Source organism: Leguminivora glycinivorella, chromosome 14, assembly GCF_023078275.1.
Source record: "Leguminivora glycinivorella isolate SPB_JAAS2020 chromosome 14, LegGlyc_1.1, whole genome shotgun sequence".
NCBI classification, from domain to species: Eukaryota; Metazoa; Arthropoda; class Insecta; order Lepidoptera; family Tortricidae; genus Leguminivora; species Leguminivora glycinivorella.
The window spans coordinates 13198494-13219551 of NC_062984.1; the positions used below are offsets into that span (position 1 = coordinate 13198494).

Consider the following 21058-nt stretch of genomic DNA (forward strand, 5'->3'; position numbering starts at 1 on the left):
CATTTTAAGACAAATTAATTCACAGAAGAAGTCGATAAAGTGAAAAACGACATGTGCTTAGGCAAATTGGAATCAGCTAAGTATTTACAATAATCGTTTGATTTAGGTACTTACAAATGGAGTCCATTTCTCCTCACTTAACTCACTTACACTAATTAAATTGTTTGCAGACATGACATGGGAGACGAGCATTAGGCAAACCGGTATTTCTTAACACAGGCAGTATCTCTGCCTCGTACAACCTACGAGCCGCTCGCAGATTGTTATTAGCCCTGGCGTACACTCTCACCATTTCATAAAACTCGCGGTTTGAGTACATCGTTTCGCGTTAGCTCACTGGCGTGCGAGGAAAACATAAAACGACTATCCGTAAGAGAGCGCGGCGTGAGACTGAGGGGCGGTGTTTCTTTTGTAAAGCGGCGAGCGGCGCGCGCGCTCCCCCGCCCCCGCCGCGCGCACACCCCCGTCATACCCAATCATGCGCCGGCCGCCGCTGAACTCAAATGAACCCAAAATCAGCTGTGTGTAGGGTGTCCGTAATTTGTAAAAATTATGAGGAATCAAAATAAAAAAATAATAAATCTTAAAAATAATGTTTTTTTATTGAAATGGGTTCTATTAACGATACTGAATTCAGGGTTTTTTTTTGTAAGGTGACTAAAAAATAACCCTGTATACCTAATGGAAGTTAATCGTGTATCAACACTATCAACAGTAAAAAAATAGTACATTACTACAGAGGCCGGGACAAATGGGGTTGCCGGCCAAAGACATATAGACGGCCGAGCGAAGCGAGGCCGGATAGGTCTGAGGCGGGCAACCCCATTTCCCGCCGAGGTATGTATAGTGCTTTTCTCAAACATGGTATGAAATAAATAAAGTCTACTGAAAATAGTAACTTTGGATGGCTGTATCTAATAAACGGTGCGTCGTAGCGCAAAAATAATCGAATTTTCGTTCCCCTTTAATGCCCCGTATACGCATATAAAAAAACAAAAAATTAAAAAAAAACGAAAAAAATATTTTTTGTATGAAAACGCACCCAAAATCAAATATTGTCTAGGGCCCGTACCAGTTGCAGTCGGCACGTCTATAAAGCCCCTTATAGTTTTTTTTAATTGGCTAAATACCTGGATGTTAGGTCACAATTATCTGTGTTTGGAAATTAAAAAAGAAGACTTTGCCGGCCTTGGCCTGCAAGGTTTGTATGAAATTCCATTATCTATCAATCGTCCTAGCCGCACCTGCAACGTCATACTTCGCTGCCAATTATAAGGCACATAACATCAATATTTCATACCATGTTTGAGAAATAGTACATTACATCAGAGGCCGGGAAAATGAGGATTTCCGGCCAAGTGGGTATATACGGTCGAGCGAGCGTGCGAGCGAGGCCGGATAGGGATACGAGGCCGGGAATCCGTTTTCATGCCGAGGCATGTATAGTGCTTTTCTCAAACATACAATGAAATAAAAAAAAATGCTCTAAAGGACAATATTTACTTTGCAGGCCTAGGCCTAAAAAATTATATGAAATCCCTTTACAGTCCTCTCGAGTTGTTGCGCCCAAAAAGCGATACTTCCCAGCCCATTTTAAGGAACGTAAAGACAATATTTCATTGCATGTTTGAGAAAAAGTTATTTCCTTAAATAACTTAGATAACTCGAGATCACTTTCGCCAAAATTTACAAAGCGTCGTCTAACGATAATTTCGGTACGTAGTTAGTGGAGTTTACCGACGACGTATCGACGTATCATTAAGTGTGAGTATTCGAACTTTACCAATATTTTATGGAAAATGCGAAACGGAAGTTGAATGGAGGTAAAACTTTGTAATTGCGTCGTGGATATGTTACAAACGAAGGGAGAGACGAAGTTAATAATTGAAGGATTGTTACTGATCTATACATACATACATAAATTCACGCCTGTCCCAAAAGGAAAAGGCAGAGTACATGAAACTGCTCAAGTGTTGAAAGAAACCAAAATTGTGACAGGTCCACCATCACTCACATCACAATTGATCCCAAATCCAGTCGACCTCTATGACACCCACGGTGGTCGGTGGTTAAATTCTCAGCTTATTACCACCACACCACCACGTTACCACTAATCTGTAAGGTACAGAGGGGCAATTTTGACTATATTTATTAACAAAGTCCTATTCTAGGGTCTCCACGGAAGACCAGCGTCAGGGTCCTCCAGGGTCCCTTGGCATGAAGCTGAGTGGAGACCTTTTCAGTTACGCTTTAATACAATAATATTTATTATGTTAGTGTTATTAGTTAAGTTTAAATTAAGCGTTTTTGAATAAAGTTTCTTCTATTCTATTCTATTCTATTCTTGCTATCAGGTTATTAACGTAAAACAAAAACCACTCATTTACTCGATTCACTCTTTCACACTGCTGTATTGGCTATAACCCTTAACTATTACTACTTTAAATGTATATATTTTTGAAAAAAATTTTTATGTTCACTTATTTTACGGTACCTACGCTGTAATGTAACCGTGCTCGGTAAATTTTCTTCAACTATGAGAAACATCGGACGCCCTAACCTATAACTACTTAAAATACATAAAATAAATCACATATCTCGATATTATTTCCTTTTCACTGATTTACTCAATTGTTACTAGATAAGGGTCCGTCGTCACCGGCTGTCGCTGAATTATGTGACATGACAAAATTGAAAAAGGTCTAAATTTGTGCCATTTTCAATCAAAAGGGACCATTGTCAATAAGGCACTGTTTCCAAACTAGATTCAATGTGAAATCGATTTTATCAACAACCAATGATGTGGTACCTTTTGGTTGGAAAAGTCACATTTTATTTGGGATGAACGAAACGTCTGATGTTGGGTCTAGTTAGCCTCCGGGTGGACACGAACGGAGTTTGACAGATACTTAGATATTTATCTACTTATACTTGAAAATTCAAATCACATTTGCCATAAGTACTTTTTTATTATAGTTTTCACCAATCGTTTAGGTTTTACATACAAATGTGTAGTTGAATAGGTTGATGTCATTCTTACATAATAGGTCCGAAATAGTTATCTATTCACTACTACGGGCACGCGCTTTTTAGGTATAAACTGCACTTCATGCGGAAAACTTTGACTCACGTCTTATAAAAGTGAAAAAAGACTGAATAATGCATTTTCTTACGATTTTTGTCTGTAAGATAAAATAGTGGTTTTTAAGAAAGGTTAAGGTAAACATATAATTTTCCCCTCACTAGCTCGGAAACACGTGTTTTGTCCTTTAATACCAGCGGGTAAAAACGCATTTTATCCACGAGTGGGTAAAGTAATTTGACCTTGAATAAAGTCAAATTAACTGCTTTAAAATTGATAAAAGTAGGTGAATCTAGTAATAAAGATGATTTACCACCTGTGGAACTACTGGGAGCAGTGATAAACGCATTTTTTGCGTTGTAGTTTCCTCGCTATAGTGAGGGGAAAAGTTTTGTGTTACACTCGGGTGCAAATGTATTTTACTTCTCGTGTGTTAAAAAACTCGCAAGTTCAGGATTCTATTCTCGAACCACTCGCTTCGCTCGTGGTTCAACTATAGAATCCTTTCACTTGCTCGTTTTTCAATTCCACACTCGGCGTTAAAATACAACTTTGCCCCTTGTATAACAAATAACTATTGTCAAATCTTGTGTAAATTGGTTGAAATATTTAAGACAATATTGTTAGAAGAAACACGCTGTCTAGTTAGAAGCTTTTATCGATAAGGTTGCATAATCCTTTGTAGCTTTAATCATAATAATAATGGAGAGGTTGCCACTCTTTAATTGGTCTATATAAAAATCCGCGATGGTGTATGTCTACTTTTTAAGCATATCTTACTATACCCATTCTAAACTTTTATAAAAATGTCACGTAGCATGTCGTATTTGTAAAGCTACTTACACAGGTAAATTATTAATAAATATTAAATTAAATTATATCCAGCCATTCATACAAATTAAAATGATTCCTTACATTATTAAATTTAAATAAATATTTCAAGAGTAATCACAATAAGTTTCCTTTCGAGCAATTTACCTTACGTGTATGAAAACTTAAATGTAAATTTTGACCACCAAATGCGGTTCGAACGCATTACTGATCTCCTTCACTACTTCGCACAAAACCAATAGATTTAAAAAAAAAATCACTGTATTCTTGCGTTGGTATTATACGATTTCGTTTAACATAACTGTGCCTTACATAAAAGCACTAAATATTTCACGTAGATAAAAATACGCCACAACAAGTTGCGATCAAAGTTTCTCGTTCAAGTTATGTTGTGTCGTCGACTCACTGTAATACCGGGCCTTATTAAAAATTACAAAACTTGTCGGGAAGCCACTCCGGTTGGTCGTTAGACTTGAAAAGTTCAGCAGCTGTTTCAGTTACAATATTCGGTCTTGCGACAAAATGTCTTACCCCGTGGCTTTTTACTTTTTTAACGTGAATAGAGTTCTTAGAGCGTAATGGATTCCAGATGTTTGATATTTTATGTTTAACTTATGCCTTATGCTAATGTGTTTCCTTCGTAGGTAGATGCTATTTATGGATGGTTAATAATATGGTTTAAATGGTATATTTAAATTTTGCTACTTTGGGTTCCAGAAACATTAAAGCCCTCGTTTTTTAAATCAATAGAGCTATCGAGCTACTTCGTTTACATTATTCATCATTGTCATTTCAGCCGTTAATCGCCCACTGCTGAGCCTACGCCACGCCACTTATTCCGGTCCTGGGCTAGTCTCATCTAGACGTGCCTTAATTGCTTCCAAACTAAATATAATAATGAAAGACATTTATTTCCCAAATAATGTGTTAAAATAATACAGATATAAACTATATCTAAGTATATTCGTATAACTTGGAATGCTGTAGGCCCTTTATGGGCTAATTTCGTAGTCAGAGACATAAATCGGTGAAGTTACGGAATAGAGTTCCCAAGTTGGGCGCTGACGTGTTTCAACTATATCGTTTAACTTTGAGCGGGACCTATTATGACTGGGTTGGTTATACCTAACGGGACCTATTACTGTGTATTTCCTATGTGCGGAAATCGCGGGTTCTAACCCTGGCTTGTATCCAAGGATGATTTATATAGGATTTACATTCTTCATACTAAGAATCGTACCTCAATTTTTAGCGCCACCTATTAAATACTATCATAACTACACTGATGATGCCTACAATTTTTATATCGTCCTTGCTATATCAATGAGAACATATACAAAAATGTCATTTGATATTTGCCAGTCGCTTTTAGGTGAAGGAAAACATCATGACGAAGTCCGACTAATCTCGATAAGGCCTAGGCCTAATTTACACAACACAACAGATGAATGTGACTTTCCAAAATTAAATAGTGTCTATGCCAAATGCTGGCATTAGTTGCTTACGCGGACCCCAGGCTCTCATGAGCCATGGTAATATTGCTGGGATGACGCTAGAAAGAAAAGAGTGTGTAAATTTGGACTAGATTCAAAACCAGAAAACAGAAAAACTTATTAAAAAGAGTAATTAAATAGTACATAGGTACAAGAATGGAGTAGGTACATTTTAAATAATATTCGGTTTATTGAATTTTAATGTCATTTCTAGTGATACCACACTGGACATGATAGTTTAACTTTTTGTAGTTTTAGTCGGAAATAACCTAGCGTCAATTTTCGCTACTTTGGGTACTTTCACACGTAAAGACGACCTACGAAAATAGAATTCCGTAAACTACACATTCAAAATCGTAAAAACGAATGAGCCCCGAACTATTCCCGTTAAACTACGTGTAATTCAATCAAACTTTCGATCTCGGGTCTACTTATACGGCCAATAGAAGGTTAATGAAAAAGGATCTAATAAATTAGTCCCTGTCGGAGTTACTAATAGATAGAACTACGAAACTTTGCCTCTGAGTTCTTACGGCTGGTGCCGAGAAGAAAGTTTCGCCATTTCGCCGTTCTCAGCAAAAGTAACAATGGCGTATTGAATTGAATGGCAGAATTCGTGCTTTAATGTCCTTTCCTCCTTAGAACGTGTTGCGCGTTCACAAGTTATGCCTTATTGTTGCAAGTTGGCACAACTTTGGAAAAACGGTTTTTATAAATGTGGCCTTAATAAAAATACAATCATATTTTTTTTCGTCGTGCCTACGGAAAATCTTGGGTACCTATGGTCTTCGGAATAAATTGAATGTCGAATTGGTTCAAGCTACCTCTATATTTATTTAACCTAATTCAAGTTGATCAGAAGACAGGCTCATTAAAAACTAATTTAGGCAAAATTAAAAAAAAAGTGAAATGTGGCGCCTTATGAACATAACAATTTTCGTATTTGGCGCCCCTCTTGGACTTGACGCCCGTGGCATGGACCCCGGCTTGCTCCCCCCTAGATGCGGGTCTGGATTCATAATAGCGATGAAAAAAGCTTTTCCATTTCCTTTGGTTTTTTTTTTCAGAAATTAAAGAAAAAAACCGCGAAATACTTTGACATTACATTTTCAATACATTTTTAAGTGATATGGCTCGTCGATGATTTCGCCAACGTCATGGTTTAAGAAGGAACACGTTTTATGAAGACAATTCGCCGGTGAGCCCTATATTTTTCAATTTTACCGCCTTTTTTACTACCAAGGTCATTTGATCATCAGTATACGATGAGAGTGAGAGTGATTAAAAGAATACTACTTTTAATAATTTATTCGTTTTTTTCTTAAAAAACCCGAAAAAAAACGAAAAAAACGAAAATTTCATATCATAAACTTCGGAAAAAACATTCGATTTTTTCCGGTTTTTTCAACGCTAATTCATAATAAGACTTAAGTGATAACTGTATTACACACTTAATTGAAAAAAAAAACTACGTGTTAAATATTTATAATAATGTACATTTAGGTACCACCAGTAAACAAAAAACACTCACGCAGTTAAATTCAATCTACGAATTCATAAAAACAAATGAAAAATCACTCACTGAGAGCAAAATGGCCATAAAATGCGGCGCCGAGAATGAATATTGATTTCAGATTATGCGTAGCCATTATTTATAGCGCGAACATGTCGGCCAGACCTTTAGCTAGAAATACGAATAACAGCTTTATACGTCTCTTTCTCTCTAATTTTTCACCCGTTACGTGTGAAAAGGACTGAACACACGAGGTTTTAAATTTCGGGTTGAACCTGCAAACAAAATTGCTCGTTAAAATGAAATTAAAGCCGTGCACTGGATACGATGTTTACGAACTGCAAGCTGATATAGGACCGAACCTTCGACAAATTGGCAATATATGTACATAGTACAGCTAGCCATGTCTTTGTCCTTTGTATAGTTAATGCAAATCATCATCCTCCTTGCGTTATCCCGGCATTTGCCACGGCTCATGGGACCCTGGGGTCCGCTTTGACAACTAATCCCAAGATTTGGCGTAGGCACTAGTTTTTACGAAAGCGATCGACCCATTACCCATCTGACCTTCCAACCAGAAGGGTAAACTAGACCTTATTGGAATTAGTCTGGTTTCCTCGCGATGTTTTCCTTCACCGAAAAGCGACTGGCAAATATCAACTGACATTTCGCACACAAATTCCGAAAAACTCATTACCGCTAGGCTATCAGCGCTTCGCTAGGCTTATAGTTAATGCAAATATAATTGTACATAATGATATAAAGATATATGCCTTCTGGCATTAAGTTCGCCTTTTGTACATTTGTTTTACTGTGCAATAAAGTTTAAATAAATAGTTAATATATGTATATAAAAGAAATAAAATCTAGAAACCTACGTAACCTTCGGAACCAAAAAGGGAACATTATTAACTACGCATAGTAAACAGGGAAAGTAGACGTAGCGAAACCTTCCCTTGGCGAACCCGAAGGTGTAGTAAATTCAAACAATGGTTGGCCCTAAAGACATTTGCTAGTTCCTCTCGTATAATCATGAAGGGTAAGGTTTAGCATACCTTATGTACTTATTTACTTCTAACTAGGTATGTATAATCTGTACATACACCGTGTCCAATAAGTTTGAATACAGCACAAATAGCCAATAAAATAAAATGAACAAATAATTACTACATTATTATTATATTTTATGAATGGCTCTCTTATTTACTACATTCACAACAAATGTTTTGGAATAACTCCAGCATTAACTTGTTTATCAGCCTCAAACGCTTCTCAAACGGATCACACGCGGCACGCACCGTTTTCTTCACATTTCATCCCAAATACTCCCGATAACCTTTTTGAAATGATCTAGGTTTATGATTTTATAAAAATTTAGTCTTCAAAGCATGTATGACCATACAAAATACTAGTCTAATACGCCTAAACCTGGAGGCCTGGGTGGCCACTCATGTTTCGGATAAAAAACTGCCAAATTAGTCTGAAACTACGCTAGGATCCATTTGCCGAATGTGCTGGAGGTGCGTCTTGTTGGGACACATGATATTCATTCCCAAGCATCCTTTTTAACTTTAAGGCATTTTTGGCACAGATGTAGTGCGAAAAGATTTTCCTTCGTATTGTTACGGAAACGTACGAACGTGTCATGCTATTTCAGTCAGTCTCAGTACAACACGTACTGACACTGTCTGAACTAGCATGACAAATACGAACGTTTTCAGAAAATACTTTTAAGCTTTTCGCACATGTAATAAAAATGTATGGAGATTCTGGGACACTTTTTGTCTCCCAGTGAGATTGAAAGTACTCGTGATTCTGAGTACAATTGACCTAGAAATCCCTAAAAAAATATCAAAATAAAAAAAATGGCAAAAAAGTTCAATAACTATGTAAGATTACGTTCCTTAAAAAATACCACTTGGTAACACACTGTAGACGCGAACAAAATGCCAAAAATTTAATATAATGTGTACACATATTTTTCGTCGTGTAACTGTGTAGATGTAACTTTACGCAACTTAAAGTTATTGATATTTTACATTTAGTCTGACGGTGTACTAAATAATGGAATAATTAACATTAAGAGCAGAAGTTTAACGCTTTGACCCGAATTTTCCTCGCAAGATTTGAAAGTTAATGAGTCAAACCGAATTCTGCGTAGGAGTAAGTACCTACGCAGTTATGTGCAATCCTGAGATTAGCAATTAACTTAATTAAGGTTTCATAAATTTTGATTGGCTTCTTACAGATATGCCATGTAAATAGATTATTTATATTCTAATGAACACAAGTTAAATTATAATCTATTGAAAATATTTCAACTTGTGCTGTCTTAAAGTAGTCACACTACTATGTATATAAATTAAAACCGAAATAAATTACACATATGAAAGAAAAAGTTGCACAAGACAACACAAGTTGTAATATTTTCAATAGATTATAATTTAACTTGTGTTCATTAGAATTGATTTAGCAGCGCCATCTCTCGAGCTGTGTCGAAACCAACCTGAGTTTGGTTTACACGGGGGGCAAGAACCATACCGTTCTGCCCTAGGGGTGGACAGAGGGCGCTACGAGTCCTTGTATAGATTACTCATATGAGAGATAATTTCGACCTCGACAGCTGTGACCTGGGTGGCCGAGCGGATTAAGAGGCATTTCCCGCGATTGGAAAGTACGCTGGTTCGATTCCAGCCTCAGGCACCAGAGGACTTGGTCACTTTTTCTTTCATATGTGTAATTTATTTCGGTTTTAGATTATTTATAATAATATATTTATGTATATCATTACTGTGTACCTAACCTTACAGTAGTATTTCAGCAAACATTATAATTAGGCAGATTTTTTTTATTTTGTTGTCTGTTTTACTTTTTATCCAAATGTGGAAGTGTTTGTATATTTCTAATCAAAATAATCTTCCATCATCTTTCAGTTCAGCAGGAGAAAAAAAATATGCTTATTTTTTTTATGATTTTTTGAAAAATTGTCGTCTAAAATACACTTTTTTCGAAATTGATTTCAGTGAAAGGTCTTAGATACCTATATAAAAACGACATGTTTGGTTTTACCTTTGACATTGATGTCGTTATGGAGAATAGGCTTACTATCCTCATTGATAAATGTCAAAAAGTGAGAAGTATAACCTTTTAAAAATGAGGGTTTTAGAAAAAAAAACGTCAAAACTCATTTTAAGTGATAGTTTCATGAATAACAAGTGTTTTTAATTTTTTTTTTTCTGTCTTTTGGCCTCAGAAATGCGTGGTTAAAATATCTCGCAATGCTCACGAGCACCGTGTATATCGCACCTTGTCGTTCCGCCAAGTTTCTGCATACAAAATGGCAAAGACCAAGTTAGCTTCCCAATACCACGCGACATTTGCAGTCCGCATGAGCTCTATCGGAAGCTGATAAAGGTCACATCCATATACAATACCGAAAAACTTTGCCACATATCCCATTCAAGTACCAACTAACATTGGAACTCCTAAGAGACTTTAAGCCATTTGAATACAGGTCGTTTTCGTTCGTGTTTACCATAAAGTTAGTCACATGTTGCGATCAGTCGCCGGTCTTATACATCAGAGCGGGCAAGGTATTCACAAATATCGGAACATGCCTCTATTGCCAAAGCGTTAAGACGCAACAGGAGCGGTCAATTTTCCATACAAACGCTCTCCACTATTTCCTCCCTGGTTTTTGAAGCTAGAGCAATGTTTTTTTCAACACAGATTATTATTGTTTTTATCTGTCTCGGACCGTTTTCCATTTTATGATATTCTTATTTTTAAAGATGCTAGGGCCCATCAACATTTTCCAAAAACGGCCAAATTGATTATGCCGCAAAAAAAGTTGTGACGTTCAAAATACATAACTGTTAGCCAAAAAAACTAAACGGTCCGACACAGATGATTTCATTGTTATTCAGATTTTCAAATTTCGTTCCGATTGTTTAAGTTTTATAGGAGGAAACAGTCGAGAGCGGAACCACGATTTTAAGTATTTTTTCGCAATACCCTTCATCTGAGTTGCATTTAAAGCACATTTTGTTTTCTATAAATCTAGTCAGTAAAACGAATATCAGTAAAACGAGTTGTGGATCAGGCTTGTATTTATTAGGTTATGAATAAATGTTTTTTTTTGCTTAAAAAAAACGAGTATATTTAACTAAAATTCCGATATTAAAACGGAGGCTCCTTTCCATTTTAGCATTTTCACTCCTCTTGCCTCTTAACGTGCGTATAGGTATTTGTGAGTATTTTGCCCGGTCCGATATATATGACGGCGATTCATGCGTTGTCACTCGCAGCTCGTGACATAGCCGTGTTGACTGGAGACCGAGTTAAGGGAACTTTTGACACCTTCGCGGCAAGTTAGCTAAGATTTATTCGCCTAGAACACGTAAGACAACAAACTAAGTTAGGCCACGTGATGTCTGAACTTCTGATTAAGATGTCGGTGATGTTGGTCGGAATTAATACTTGGGAAAATATTACCTGCCGTCAATGTACTGTAGTTTGGAAGTTAGTTTATCTTGTATTGTATTTGTTTGACGAGTTCGCAGTGTGTTACACTTGTTGGACGTACCGACCTACTTATCTATACCATTGATTAAATATAAGAAGATCATAAATACCATCCCATACATTAAAATGCGACCGACTAAGAACGCGCATACACTACACCACACATAGATGGCGTCACAAAAAGTGCCTTGTTGCCATCGATTATTTGTAGATTGGCGTTAAGTGTCACTTTCGAGCCATAAATCTATGTCAAGAGTGTCACTTTCGAGCCATAATTCTATGTCAAAAGTCACACTTAACGCCATCTACAAGTATAATCGAAAGCTACAAGTCTTTTTTTTTGTGGCGCAATCTATGTGTGGTGTAGTGTATGCGCGTTCTTAGGCGGTCGCATTTTAATGGATGGGATGGTATCATCTTATATTTAATCTAACTTTTATAGAACAGACAGTCAAACTGAATATTTTGTGACTTAATTCATTAATTTGGTTATATCTTGTGTTACATTTACTTACAAGCCCTAATGCAGTAAAGTTCTTCTAGTTATGCACAAAAAAAAATGTTGTCTAAAACATGTTGTCCTATTTATGCATCGCCTGCATACGTGTGCTCGATTAAAAAGTGCCTGTAGTAGTACTAGCAGCACAGTATAATAAAGAGTACCATCGTACAGTATGGCCACTCCCGCTCCCCGCTAAAAGTGCCGCCCACCCCCTCTCGGTTACCTCATAGTTACCGCCTGTCAAAAACGCGAAAAGTCGACCTGTCATATTTCACTTATACAAGCATAGTACGCGTTCACCTACACGAGCTTAGACTGTGTGCTAGGAACGCGCCGCTTTCATATATGTGGTTTTTTAAATTAAACATTACTTTTTTTACTAACAAAAACTGGTACAGTTGCTCTAGACGAAAACATAATTATGCGCCGGGACTCGTAAATATGATGCTATAAATTTGTAATGAAACACCCCAAAAATGGAAATAGGCACTTGTATATTATTAACAGATGCCGTGAAGGCTTAGATATTTCTCCGTCTTATACAATATATCATCCATTAGAAATGTAATTTACGTTGCTCAAATCGCTTACGCTGTCAAACGGCGACGTATCGAAATGTAATACAAGTTACATTTAGGGAGAGCGCATTTCGCTATCACGCGTTGTCAAATTGCAAAACATTGGAGCAGAAAATTAGGTTTCTATGTAAATATGTACATAAGCTTGAATGGAATGCGAATGTTGCCGGAAAATTGGCAGTGATTGAGTATCGCGAATGTGTAGATAACCTGTCACGGCGCGCGATGAGAAAAGATAGAGTAATAACACGTGTGAAGGCGTGTCGATATACTTTCTGTACAGAGTTGACTGACATCGGAGTGTTGCTAACCCGATACGGTGAAAGAGCATATTCATATTGGGATATAAGAGTAGATAAGTCAGCAGTTTAGTTTACCGGCCTATAATTTAAACGTTTTAATGTAAGCGTGGGCTTAGATGGATTTCTGAAGGATATGTCTTGATAACAAGACAAATGGCGTACTCTTTGTAATGATACTCCATATTAGGCACACATAATATTATTTAATACGTAGGCTATAGAAGCCTCCAATTGTTTCAGAACGGTGAATTTCAAACGCGACTTAAATTCTGTCTTTGAGTTTGTAAGCTCTAAATATTATAGTCATTAAAATCGTTTGTTCGGGTTGGTAAGTTACAGTGTTTGATTCCCTTTTGCAATGAGATATACATATGTTATGTAGGCTTGGTAGGTAGGTGATCAATCTTTGCTTATATCTTGTTTGAAATAATCAACCACTAGCTGAGCATGTGCTACAAAAGTTCATCAATCAATTCTGACCACCGGTCTGGCCTATTGGGTATTGAACCTGCCCACTAAACCGATGGTCCTGGGTTCGAATCCCGGTAAGGGCATTAATTTATGTGATGAGCACCGATATTTGTTCCTGAGTACGTTTTTTTCTGTGCATTTATATGTGTATAAGTTATATATCGTTTATTAATACAACACATTGTCTCCAGACACGTGCTGAGCGACGGGCGGTTGGTGCTCGGCGCTCGCCGGTCGCTGGATGCGGGCAGCGGCGGCGCCAGCGCCATGCTGCGGTGCCGCGCCGCCAACCGTGCCGGCGCGACGTTGTCCCGACCCGTGCTTCTGCAGCCAGGTGACAAATTGACAATAAAACTAACAAGACCTAGCAGGCAAGTATGGTCGCGCGATAAATGATAAAATATTAGGCCGTCCCTATCGCTCTTACAGATGGTGCGATAGGGACGGCCTGATGTTTTATCATTTATCGCGCGAATATACTTGCCTGCCTAGTCACACGTTGACGACAGCGGACGACAATACCCGACTAGCGGTATTCAGAATTGCATAAAATGTCTCGCCCCGACCAAATCATTCTGCTCGTATCATTGCTGTCGCTGCTGTCGCCACTGCTGTCTAGGTTATGTCACCGCCATTTTTTTTTTTGTAAAATTTTCATGATATTTTTTAAAAGTACCTCTATTTACACAAATTTATTTCATTTATTTAAATCCTCAATTTATAACTTCACCTATACCTACCTACTTAAATGTGTGTAGGTATTATAACTAATTCTGTCTTCTTTCTTTCTAAATAATATATATTTTTAAGGCAGGTCAGACACTATTAATAAAGCTACTCGTAGTTATACAATATTTAAAAAAATTACCATCACTATGTTAAAAAATAATTAACCAATTAATCTACACAAAATTGATAAAAACAAAATGCAAATGTCCAACACCATACAAAACAAATGCCTCACAGCCTTCGTCGTGCTTGTTCCATTATCAGATGTAGGTACTACTGGATCCCAAGCCGGTGGTAAAGTAAAGCCATCCTCTCTATTAAAGTTTGGATATTTCTTGATCTCAATGGCCTCCCGCAACATTCTGGGTGTATATCGCTTCTCCTTAGCAAGAACCAGAGGCTTGTCAAACTTTATAGCATGATTGACTTTATCCATGACATGTCCAGAGACTGCAGTTCTTTGCCGACGGTGCTTGACATCCGCTATGTGTTCCTTCACCCGTGTGGAAATACTTCGTTTCGTCTGTCCCACATATGACAGGCCGCACTCACAGTCTAGCCTGTACACTCCCGCATTTTGTAGAGGAGTTTTACATTTTACAGACCTCAGGAATTGGGACATCTTCTTCATATTGGGGATCAGCTACATCTTGAAACGGGCTTCTATTAAAACTTATTTCAAGCCTATGAAGTAGTTTTATTTAGTTTTATTTCATAAGTAGGTACTGATAAATAAAGCCAAACCACTCGCTATACAGTGGGTGAGCAAAAGAAACAACTTGAACTAAGTTAATTAACCTAGGTCAGTGGCTCGTGATAATATTTATAATTTAGTTTGTTTTTCTATCATAAACGTACAAAAGTTTATGGATTTGTGTAAACCTGTGTTTTGACCGGTCTGACCTATTGTGTAGTGACCCTGCCTGCTAAGCTGACGGTCCTGGATTTGAATACCGGTAAGGGTACTACTAGGTATTTATTTACTTAAAATATGCGGTTATATTCAACACATAAGACATTAAAGAGGCAAACTGATTTGTATTCAAACCGAAATTTGATCGACTGAAAATGTAAGCTAAGGGGTAAACTGTGTTTCTGTGATCGATAACTCATTGATATCAGTTGCTACCGAAGGATATAACACGGTTTTAGTCGATGAGATTAGGTACGTTATTTATTAAAAAATATTTTCTTCCCTTAAAAAATTAAATATGACTGTCGGAGTGAGCATATTTCCGTGTTCATGTCTCATGTCTGGTTTTGCGTTAATAAAACTTGAATTGGTTCACCATCTATCTGTCCTTTGCTCACTGAATCTCTTTCCAGAATAAATTATTAAATAAAGTAATAACGAATGATAACAAAGTCCAACGCAAATGATATTAGAAACAAATAATTTGCAAGTAAAGGAAAAATATGCAAATACCACCCACATCTTACTTTGAGATATTAAAAAACCGGCCAAGATCATGTCGGGCCACGCTCAGTGTAGGGTTCCGTAGTTTTCCGTATTTTTCTCAAAAACTACTGAACCTATCAAGTTCAAAATAATTTTCCTAGAAAGTTTTTATAAAGATCTACTATTGTGATTTTTTTCATATTTTTTAAACATAGGGTTCAAAAGTTAGAGGGGGGGGGACGCACTTTTTTTTCCTTTAGAAGCGATTATTTCCGAAAATATTAATATTATCAAAAAACGATCTTAGTAAACCTTTCTTCATTTTTAAATACCTATCCAACAATATATCACACGTAGGGGTTGGAATGAAAAAAAAATATCCGCCCCCACTTTACATGTAGGGGGGGGTACCCTAATAAAAGATTTTTTTCCATTTTTATTTTTGCACTTTGTTGGCGTGATTGATATACATATTGGTACCAAATTTCAGCTTTCTAGTGCTTACGGTTACTGAGATTATCCGCGGACGGACGGACGGACGGACGGACGGACGGACGGACGGACGGACGGACGGACAGACAGACATGGCGAAACTATAAGGGTTCCTAGTTGACTACGGAACCCTAAAAACGTCAATTCGACGTCAGAGATTATACCTAATGGAAAATTATGGAAACTGTAAACAACAGACTTGCGTAATAAACAGACTGAGGAGAAGAGGGCAAAACAAATTACAACTTCGAGTCGAGTTGGACCAATTAACTTTCCGTTACAGCGAGGAAATATGGAATAAAATGGAAACAGCCCACGGCTGCGCGAGTTTTTTACGCGGAAAACTTTTAATTAAGGGATCAAATGACATTAGAGCCAGTTCGCAATAAGGTAACTTGTCTTTGTTCGCTCGCGAGAGAGTCGCAGAAAAAATAACGCCACGAAATGAACGTTTTGAAGAGTACCTATATAACAGTGTTAGCATCAGGTACAGGGATTCTGTAGGGCATTTACACATGGTAAATCTATTTTTGGCGAAGTCTTCTAATAATCTATTTTCGCTCATGTCGCCTCGAATGCGGGCAATATTGGTATCAATGCATTTAGAATAATCTCCTGCGTGCGTAGCCGAATGCACAAACGCTCACGAAACGCTCGTAGATATCTATCTCTATCGCTCTTGCGTATTGGCGCGACAGAGCCAGACTACCTTTCGCGGCGTTTCGTTTTCGTTTCGCGTCATAGAAATGCAATTCGGCTACGGGGCCTGTTTTCGAAATCTACTTACAAAGCTCTTTTAGTTGATAACGAGCATGGCATGTTTAAAATTATGTTCTTCTTTTTTCTGCCGACTTTACGACGTAACGTGTTCCTACCACCGCGCGCTTGTCAACAAGAGATCATACAGAATTAATTGATACCATTTTAACCTATATCCGAACATAGCGGAACAGAAGAAGCCTGAAACAGGCATGAAATAAGGCATGACTTAAAAATAAATAATAAATTAATCTAAATATTATGTTCAAAAGTTGATAACTTGTTTATTTCATTATTCAATTTAATACAATAGTACTTTAACGAAACTACAGTTTCATTAACTAAACATTTATAATTTATGAGATTTTATATTCAGTCCAATTACTTTTTATACAGCAGCTAAAAGTTTTAATTAAAGATTGAGCGACATTATTCGTTCATCTCGGAAAGAAGTTCGTTACAGCGGGCCTCGTTCTTTATTGAAAATGGCTTTATTGTTAGAATGAAGATGCCCTCCTGGGACAGATATTGTAATTTTTTAGTCTCGTTTATTCCGTGGTTTCCAGTTGCCATCGTTGTGAATAACCTTTAAATGATGAAACATTCTGCCCACTTCTTCGTGTCTAAAATTTATTAGTATCAGTATTAGCTGGTATTAGAGATGTTTGTATACAGCGTGTGTATTCCATACGGGCGAATATCTTAACCCTTAAATGCATGACCTTGACATAGATTTATTCAAATTTTAATTTTGACATGCTGTCAATAGAGTCAAAAATGCATGATGCATATATACATCACTATGCATTTAAGGGTTGATAACAATTAGTATCGGACCTAAGGAGCCTAACTACATGTTTTTTTTGAATAGGCGAGATTTTTATTTCATACATAATAATTCAGCACGCAATGTATTAGGTCCACATCAATTAGCGTAGGTGCATACCTAATCGTCATTACGACATGACCTTATGTCATGGTCATGTCAAATTAAGTTGGACGGCGTACATTGCCGCTTGATCAGATTTTAAAAATAATTACTCTTAATTACATAAGTAATTAACACTTTTTAAGAAAATTACTATCCTACATACGATTCGTATGATCAGATACTACTTATAACTGGATACATTATTCGCCCGTATGTAATTCACACGCCGTATAATAGTTAAATAATTTATTTCAGCATACTAAATGATATGTTATTCATATACTAGTACATTATAATTAGACATGCAGACTACTATAAATAATAGGTACTCGACAAAATAAAAAATACAAACCTATTTACCTTAGCTCACTTCTTATAATTTCTACAAGTTTTAATTACTTCTTCTGCTACTGAAGTAATCTTCAACCTCATCAAAAATACAAAGAAACTTGTGGTTGTAGGAACGCTGTTTAGGTGGAAATTTCTTATTATTTAAATAACAACTTTTAAGGGTGTTTGAGATAAACAGTAAAAAAAAATCGCTGAATACCAGTTTCTTCTCTCTAAGTTTATAGGTCCTGTACTCCTGTATATCAAGGCACAGCAAAAAAATATAAAAAAAAACCGGTCAAGAGCGTGTCGGGCCACGCTCAGTGTAGGGATCCGTAGTTTTCCGTATTTTTCTCAAAAACTACTGAACCTATCAAGTTCAAAACAATTTTTCTAGAAAGTCTTTATAAAGTTTTACTTTTGTGAATTTTTTCATATTTTTTAAACATATGGTTCAATGGATATGGTGGGGGGGGACACACAAACCCTTATTCATTTTTAAATAACTATCCAACAATATATCACATGTTGGGGTTGGAATGAAAAAAATATCAGCCCCCACTTTACATGTAGGGGGGGTACCCTAATAAAACATTTTTGTCAATTTTTTATTTTTGCACTTTGTTGGCGTATTTGATATACACATTGGTACCAAATTTCAGCTTTCTAGTGCTAACGGTTACTGAGATCATCCGCGGACGGACGGACGGACGGACAGACAGATATGGCGAAACTATAAGGGTTCCTAGTTTACTACGGAACCCTAAAAAGGTAACATTAAATTACGTCCATTGTCCGAAAAATAATACCATTAACTTTATGTCAAATACCTTTTACGTTGGCCTCGAAAACGATAATACAACTTTCGCATCTCCAACATTAGGTATGATAATAAAGGTAAACGAAAACGAAAAAGCTGTTTACGCTCGCATCTAAGTTTCCTCCTAATCACCTTGGAGTTTGACGTAGGCGAGGCCTTTATCCAAATGGTGCTCAACTTTTTCAACAAGCTCTTTATCTCGTTTTGTAGAAAAGTTCCTTGGATTTTTATACGTTTCGTCGTTACTCAGCCATTAGCCAGACCTTAATCAGTTTAGCTCGTCTTGTTAGAGCATACCAAAGAGGATCGAGTATTATAGAGAAAATTAGTAATCACAGTGCATAGACTGCCATCTCATAACACAGGCTTAAAACTTTTGAACCTGTTTTGACAATTTGGCCCATATTCTTAGCTTGATATGTGTTAAAATGTCAAATATTAATATTAGCGCCATCTAGCTAATCGTACCCCAAAGGTGTAATGCCATCTAGGCCACCGTACCTCAGTATGGTACTGAGTTACGTTTTTTTCTTAGACTGTATCTGTCTATACGGAGTTATGTATGTCTTTTGAGCATACTTACATATAACATTAATGACTACTTATATTGTATTTTGATCAGAAATAAAATGTGTAACTTTTATTCTTACGTATCTTTTTATATGTCGTTCGCCAAATCGTATAGTACCTAGTGGCAAAAGAGCGATAGAGAAAGAGCTAGCTACAGTACGCTTAGGTGCGAAGCGTAAGCGATTGTGACGTTGGCTAGGTGCTTTTGATTATTGAAATAAAGAATAACACCATAGAAAAAAAAGCACTTCTATTGATCACAGGTATCTGTTTAAAGGGAACGAAGTAAATTACAAGTACAACATCAAAGTGCCAGACACTTTTCGAAAGTCATTTGAATGAGAATAAGCTCTCACTGTATTCCCATTTGTTGCTTTCCGATTCCTTTGTAGTCTCTCTTGAAGCAGAAAATATTAAAATATGGTAAGTAAAATCAGTAAGTCGCGCGCAAGTTAGAACCGATTGAAGAACATGTACAAATTGAAGCCGAATTCGTAAGGCAAAGGTTGTACCTAATTACTTATTACAAGTGCTTACTAAGCGGAACGCTAAAATAGTATCTACTTGTCTAGCATAAATGTGCAATGTGCATAGCTTAGATTATGAAAATGAAACAATTTTTTTCAAAAAGGTACTGTATGCAGTCTACTAGGATTGCTTAGAAAGTCATAGACAAAAAATTCCTCCCCTGGACAAGTACATCATCTTTGTGAGCGCTTTGTTAGAAAATGCCACTCTGGTATAGAAATCTATCTCTATGATTGGGAAGTTGATTGCATTGCATTCAACCTCCCCGCAACAATCATCAGCAATAGATGACGTGGCCAATGATGATTATTAGTGCAGCAGTAACAGTTGCATTGCATTTTTTTTCGCTACGGCACGTCTAATTTCTACCCTGAGATTCTACCAAAGCCAACGGCCACTTGTCCTATAATCTATAGGTACCTAGATATTTTTCTAGCACGAACGAAGTGACGCTAGTGACTTCCTTCCGAAATTTAGTTCATCGATAAATTACATTATAATTTGTCATTAATTATGTCATTCATTATTGCCGTGGTACTGGATCTTGAGTAGTTTCATGTGCTCTGCCTACCCTGTTTAGAGAATATAGGCTTGAATTTAGGTGTATATAACATTCATATTTTATACAAATGTCACATGTTTGAAAATAAATGGACAATAATAATAAAACGAACCATATTTTAATAGTTTACATAAGTTCTTACATTATTGTTCAAGATTTTAGAGGTTATTATTAGGGGTAATTATGTAAGGCTATTTTATCGATAAAAGGATTGTCGAAGTTTTTATTTTGTCAAGCACTTACAACGTGACGTTCGTGCCAGAAAAATATCTAGGTATACCTATAAACCTAGTCCTTATTTTATTACAAAAACAAATGGTTAAAATGTAGGTTAGCTGGTTCAACGGGTAAGTTGGTACTTTAGAGTTGCGAGTGTTGAGGGTGCTCGTTAGCGACTAGATATCGACGGCGCGACACTCGAGCTCTCGGCATTGTATATCGGACGTCTAATGACGATCCTATAAAACTGGTACAGGGTACGTAGCCGAATGGCACAAACGCTCACGAAACGAAACGCTCGTAGATATCTATCTCTATCGCTCTTGCGTATTGGCGCGACAAAGCCAGAGTACCTTTCGCGGCGTTTCGTTTTCGTTTCGCGTCGCAGAAATACCATTCGGCTACTGCACCAGATAGGTATTT

At 36.9% G+C, this 21058-nt stretch overlaps 1 protein-coding gene across 1 annotated transcript in view; it reads left to right on the top strand.

Moving 5' to 3' along the window:
* LOC125233342 (Down syndrome cell adhesion molecule-like protein Dscam2) overlaps positions 1-21058 on the top strand; it is a 92076-nt gene that overhangs the window by 21054 nt on the left and 49964 nt on the right. The window contains exon 3 of the mRNA XM_048139324.1: positions 13488-13630. Within this exon, the coding sequence (XP_047995281.1) occupies positions 13488-13630 (143 nt within the window). The remainder of the gene's footprint in view (positions 1-13487; positions 13631-21058) is intronic.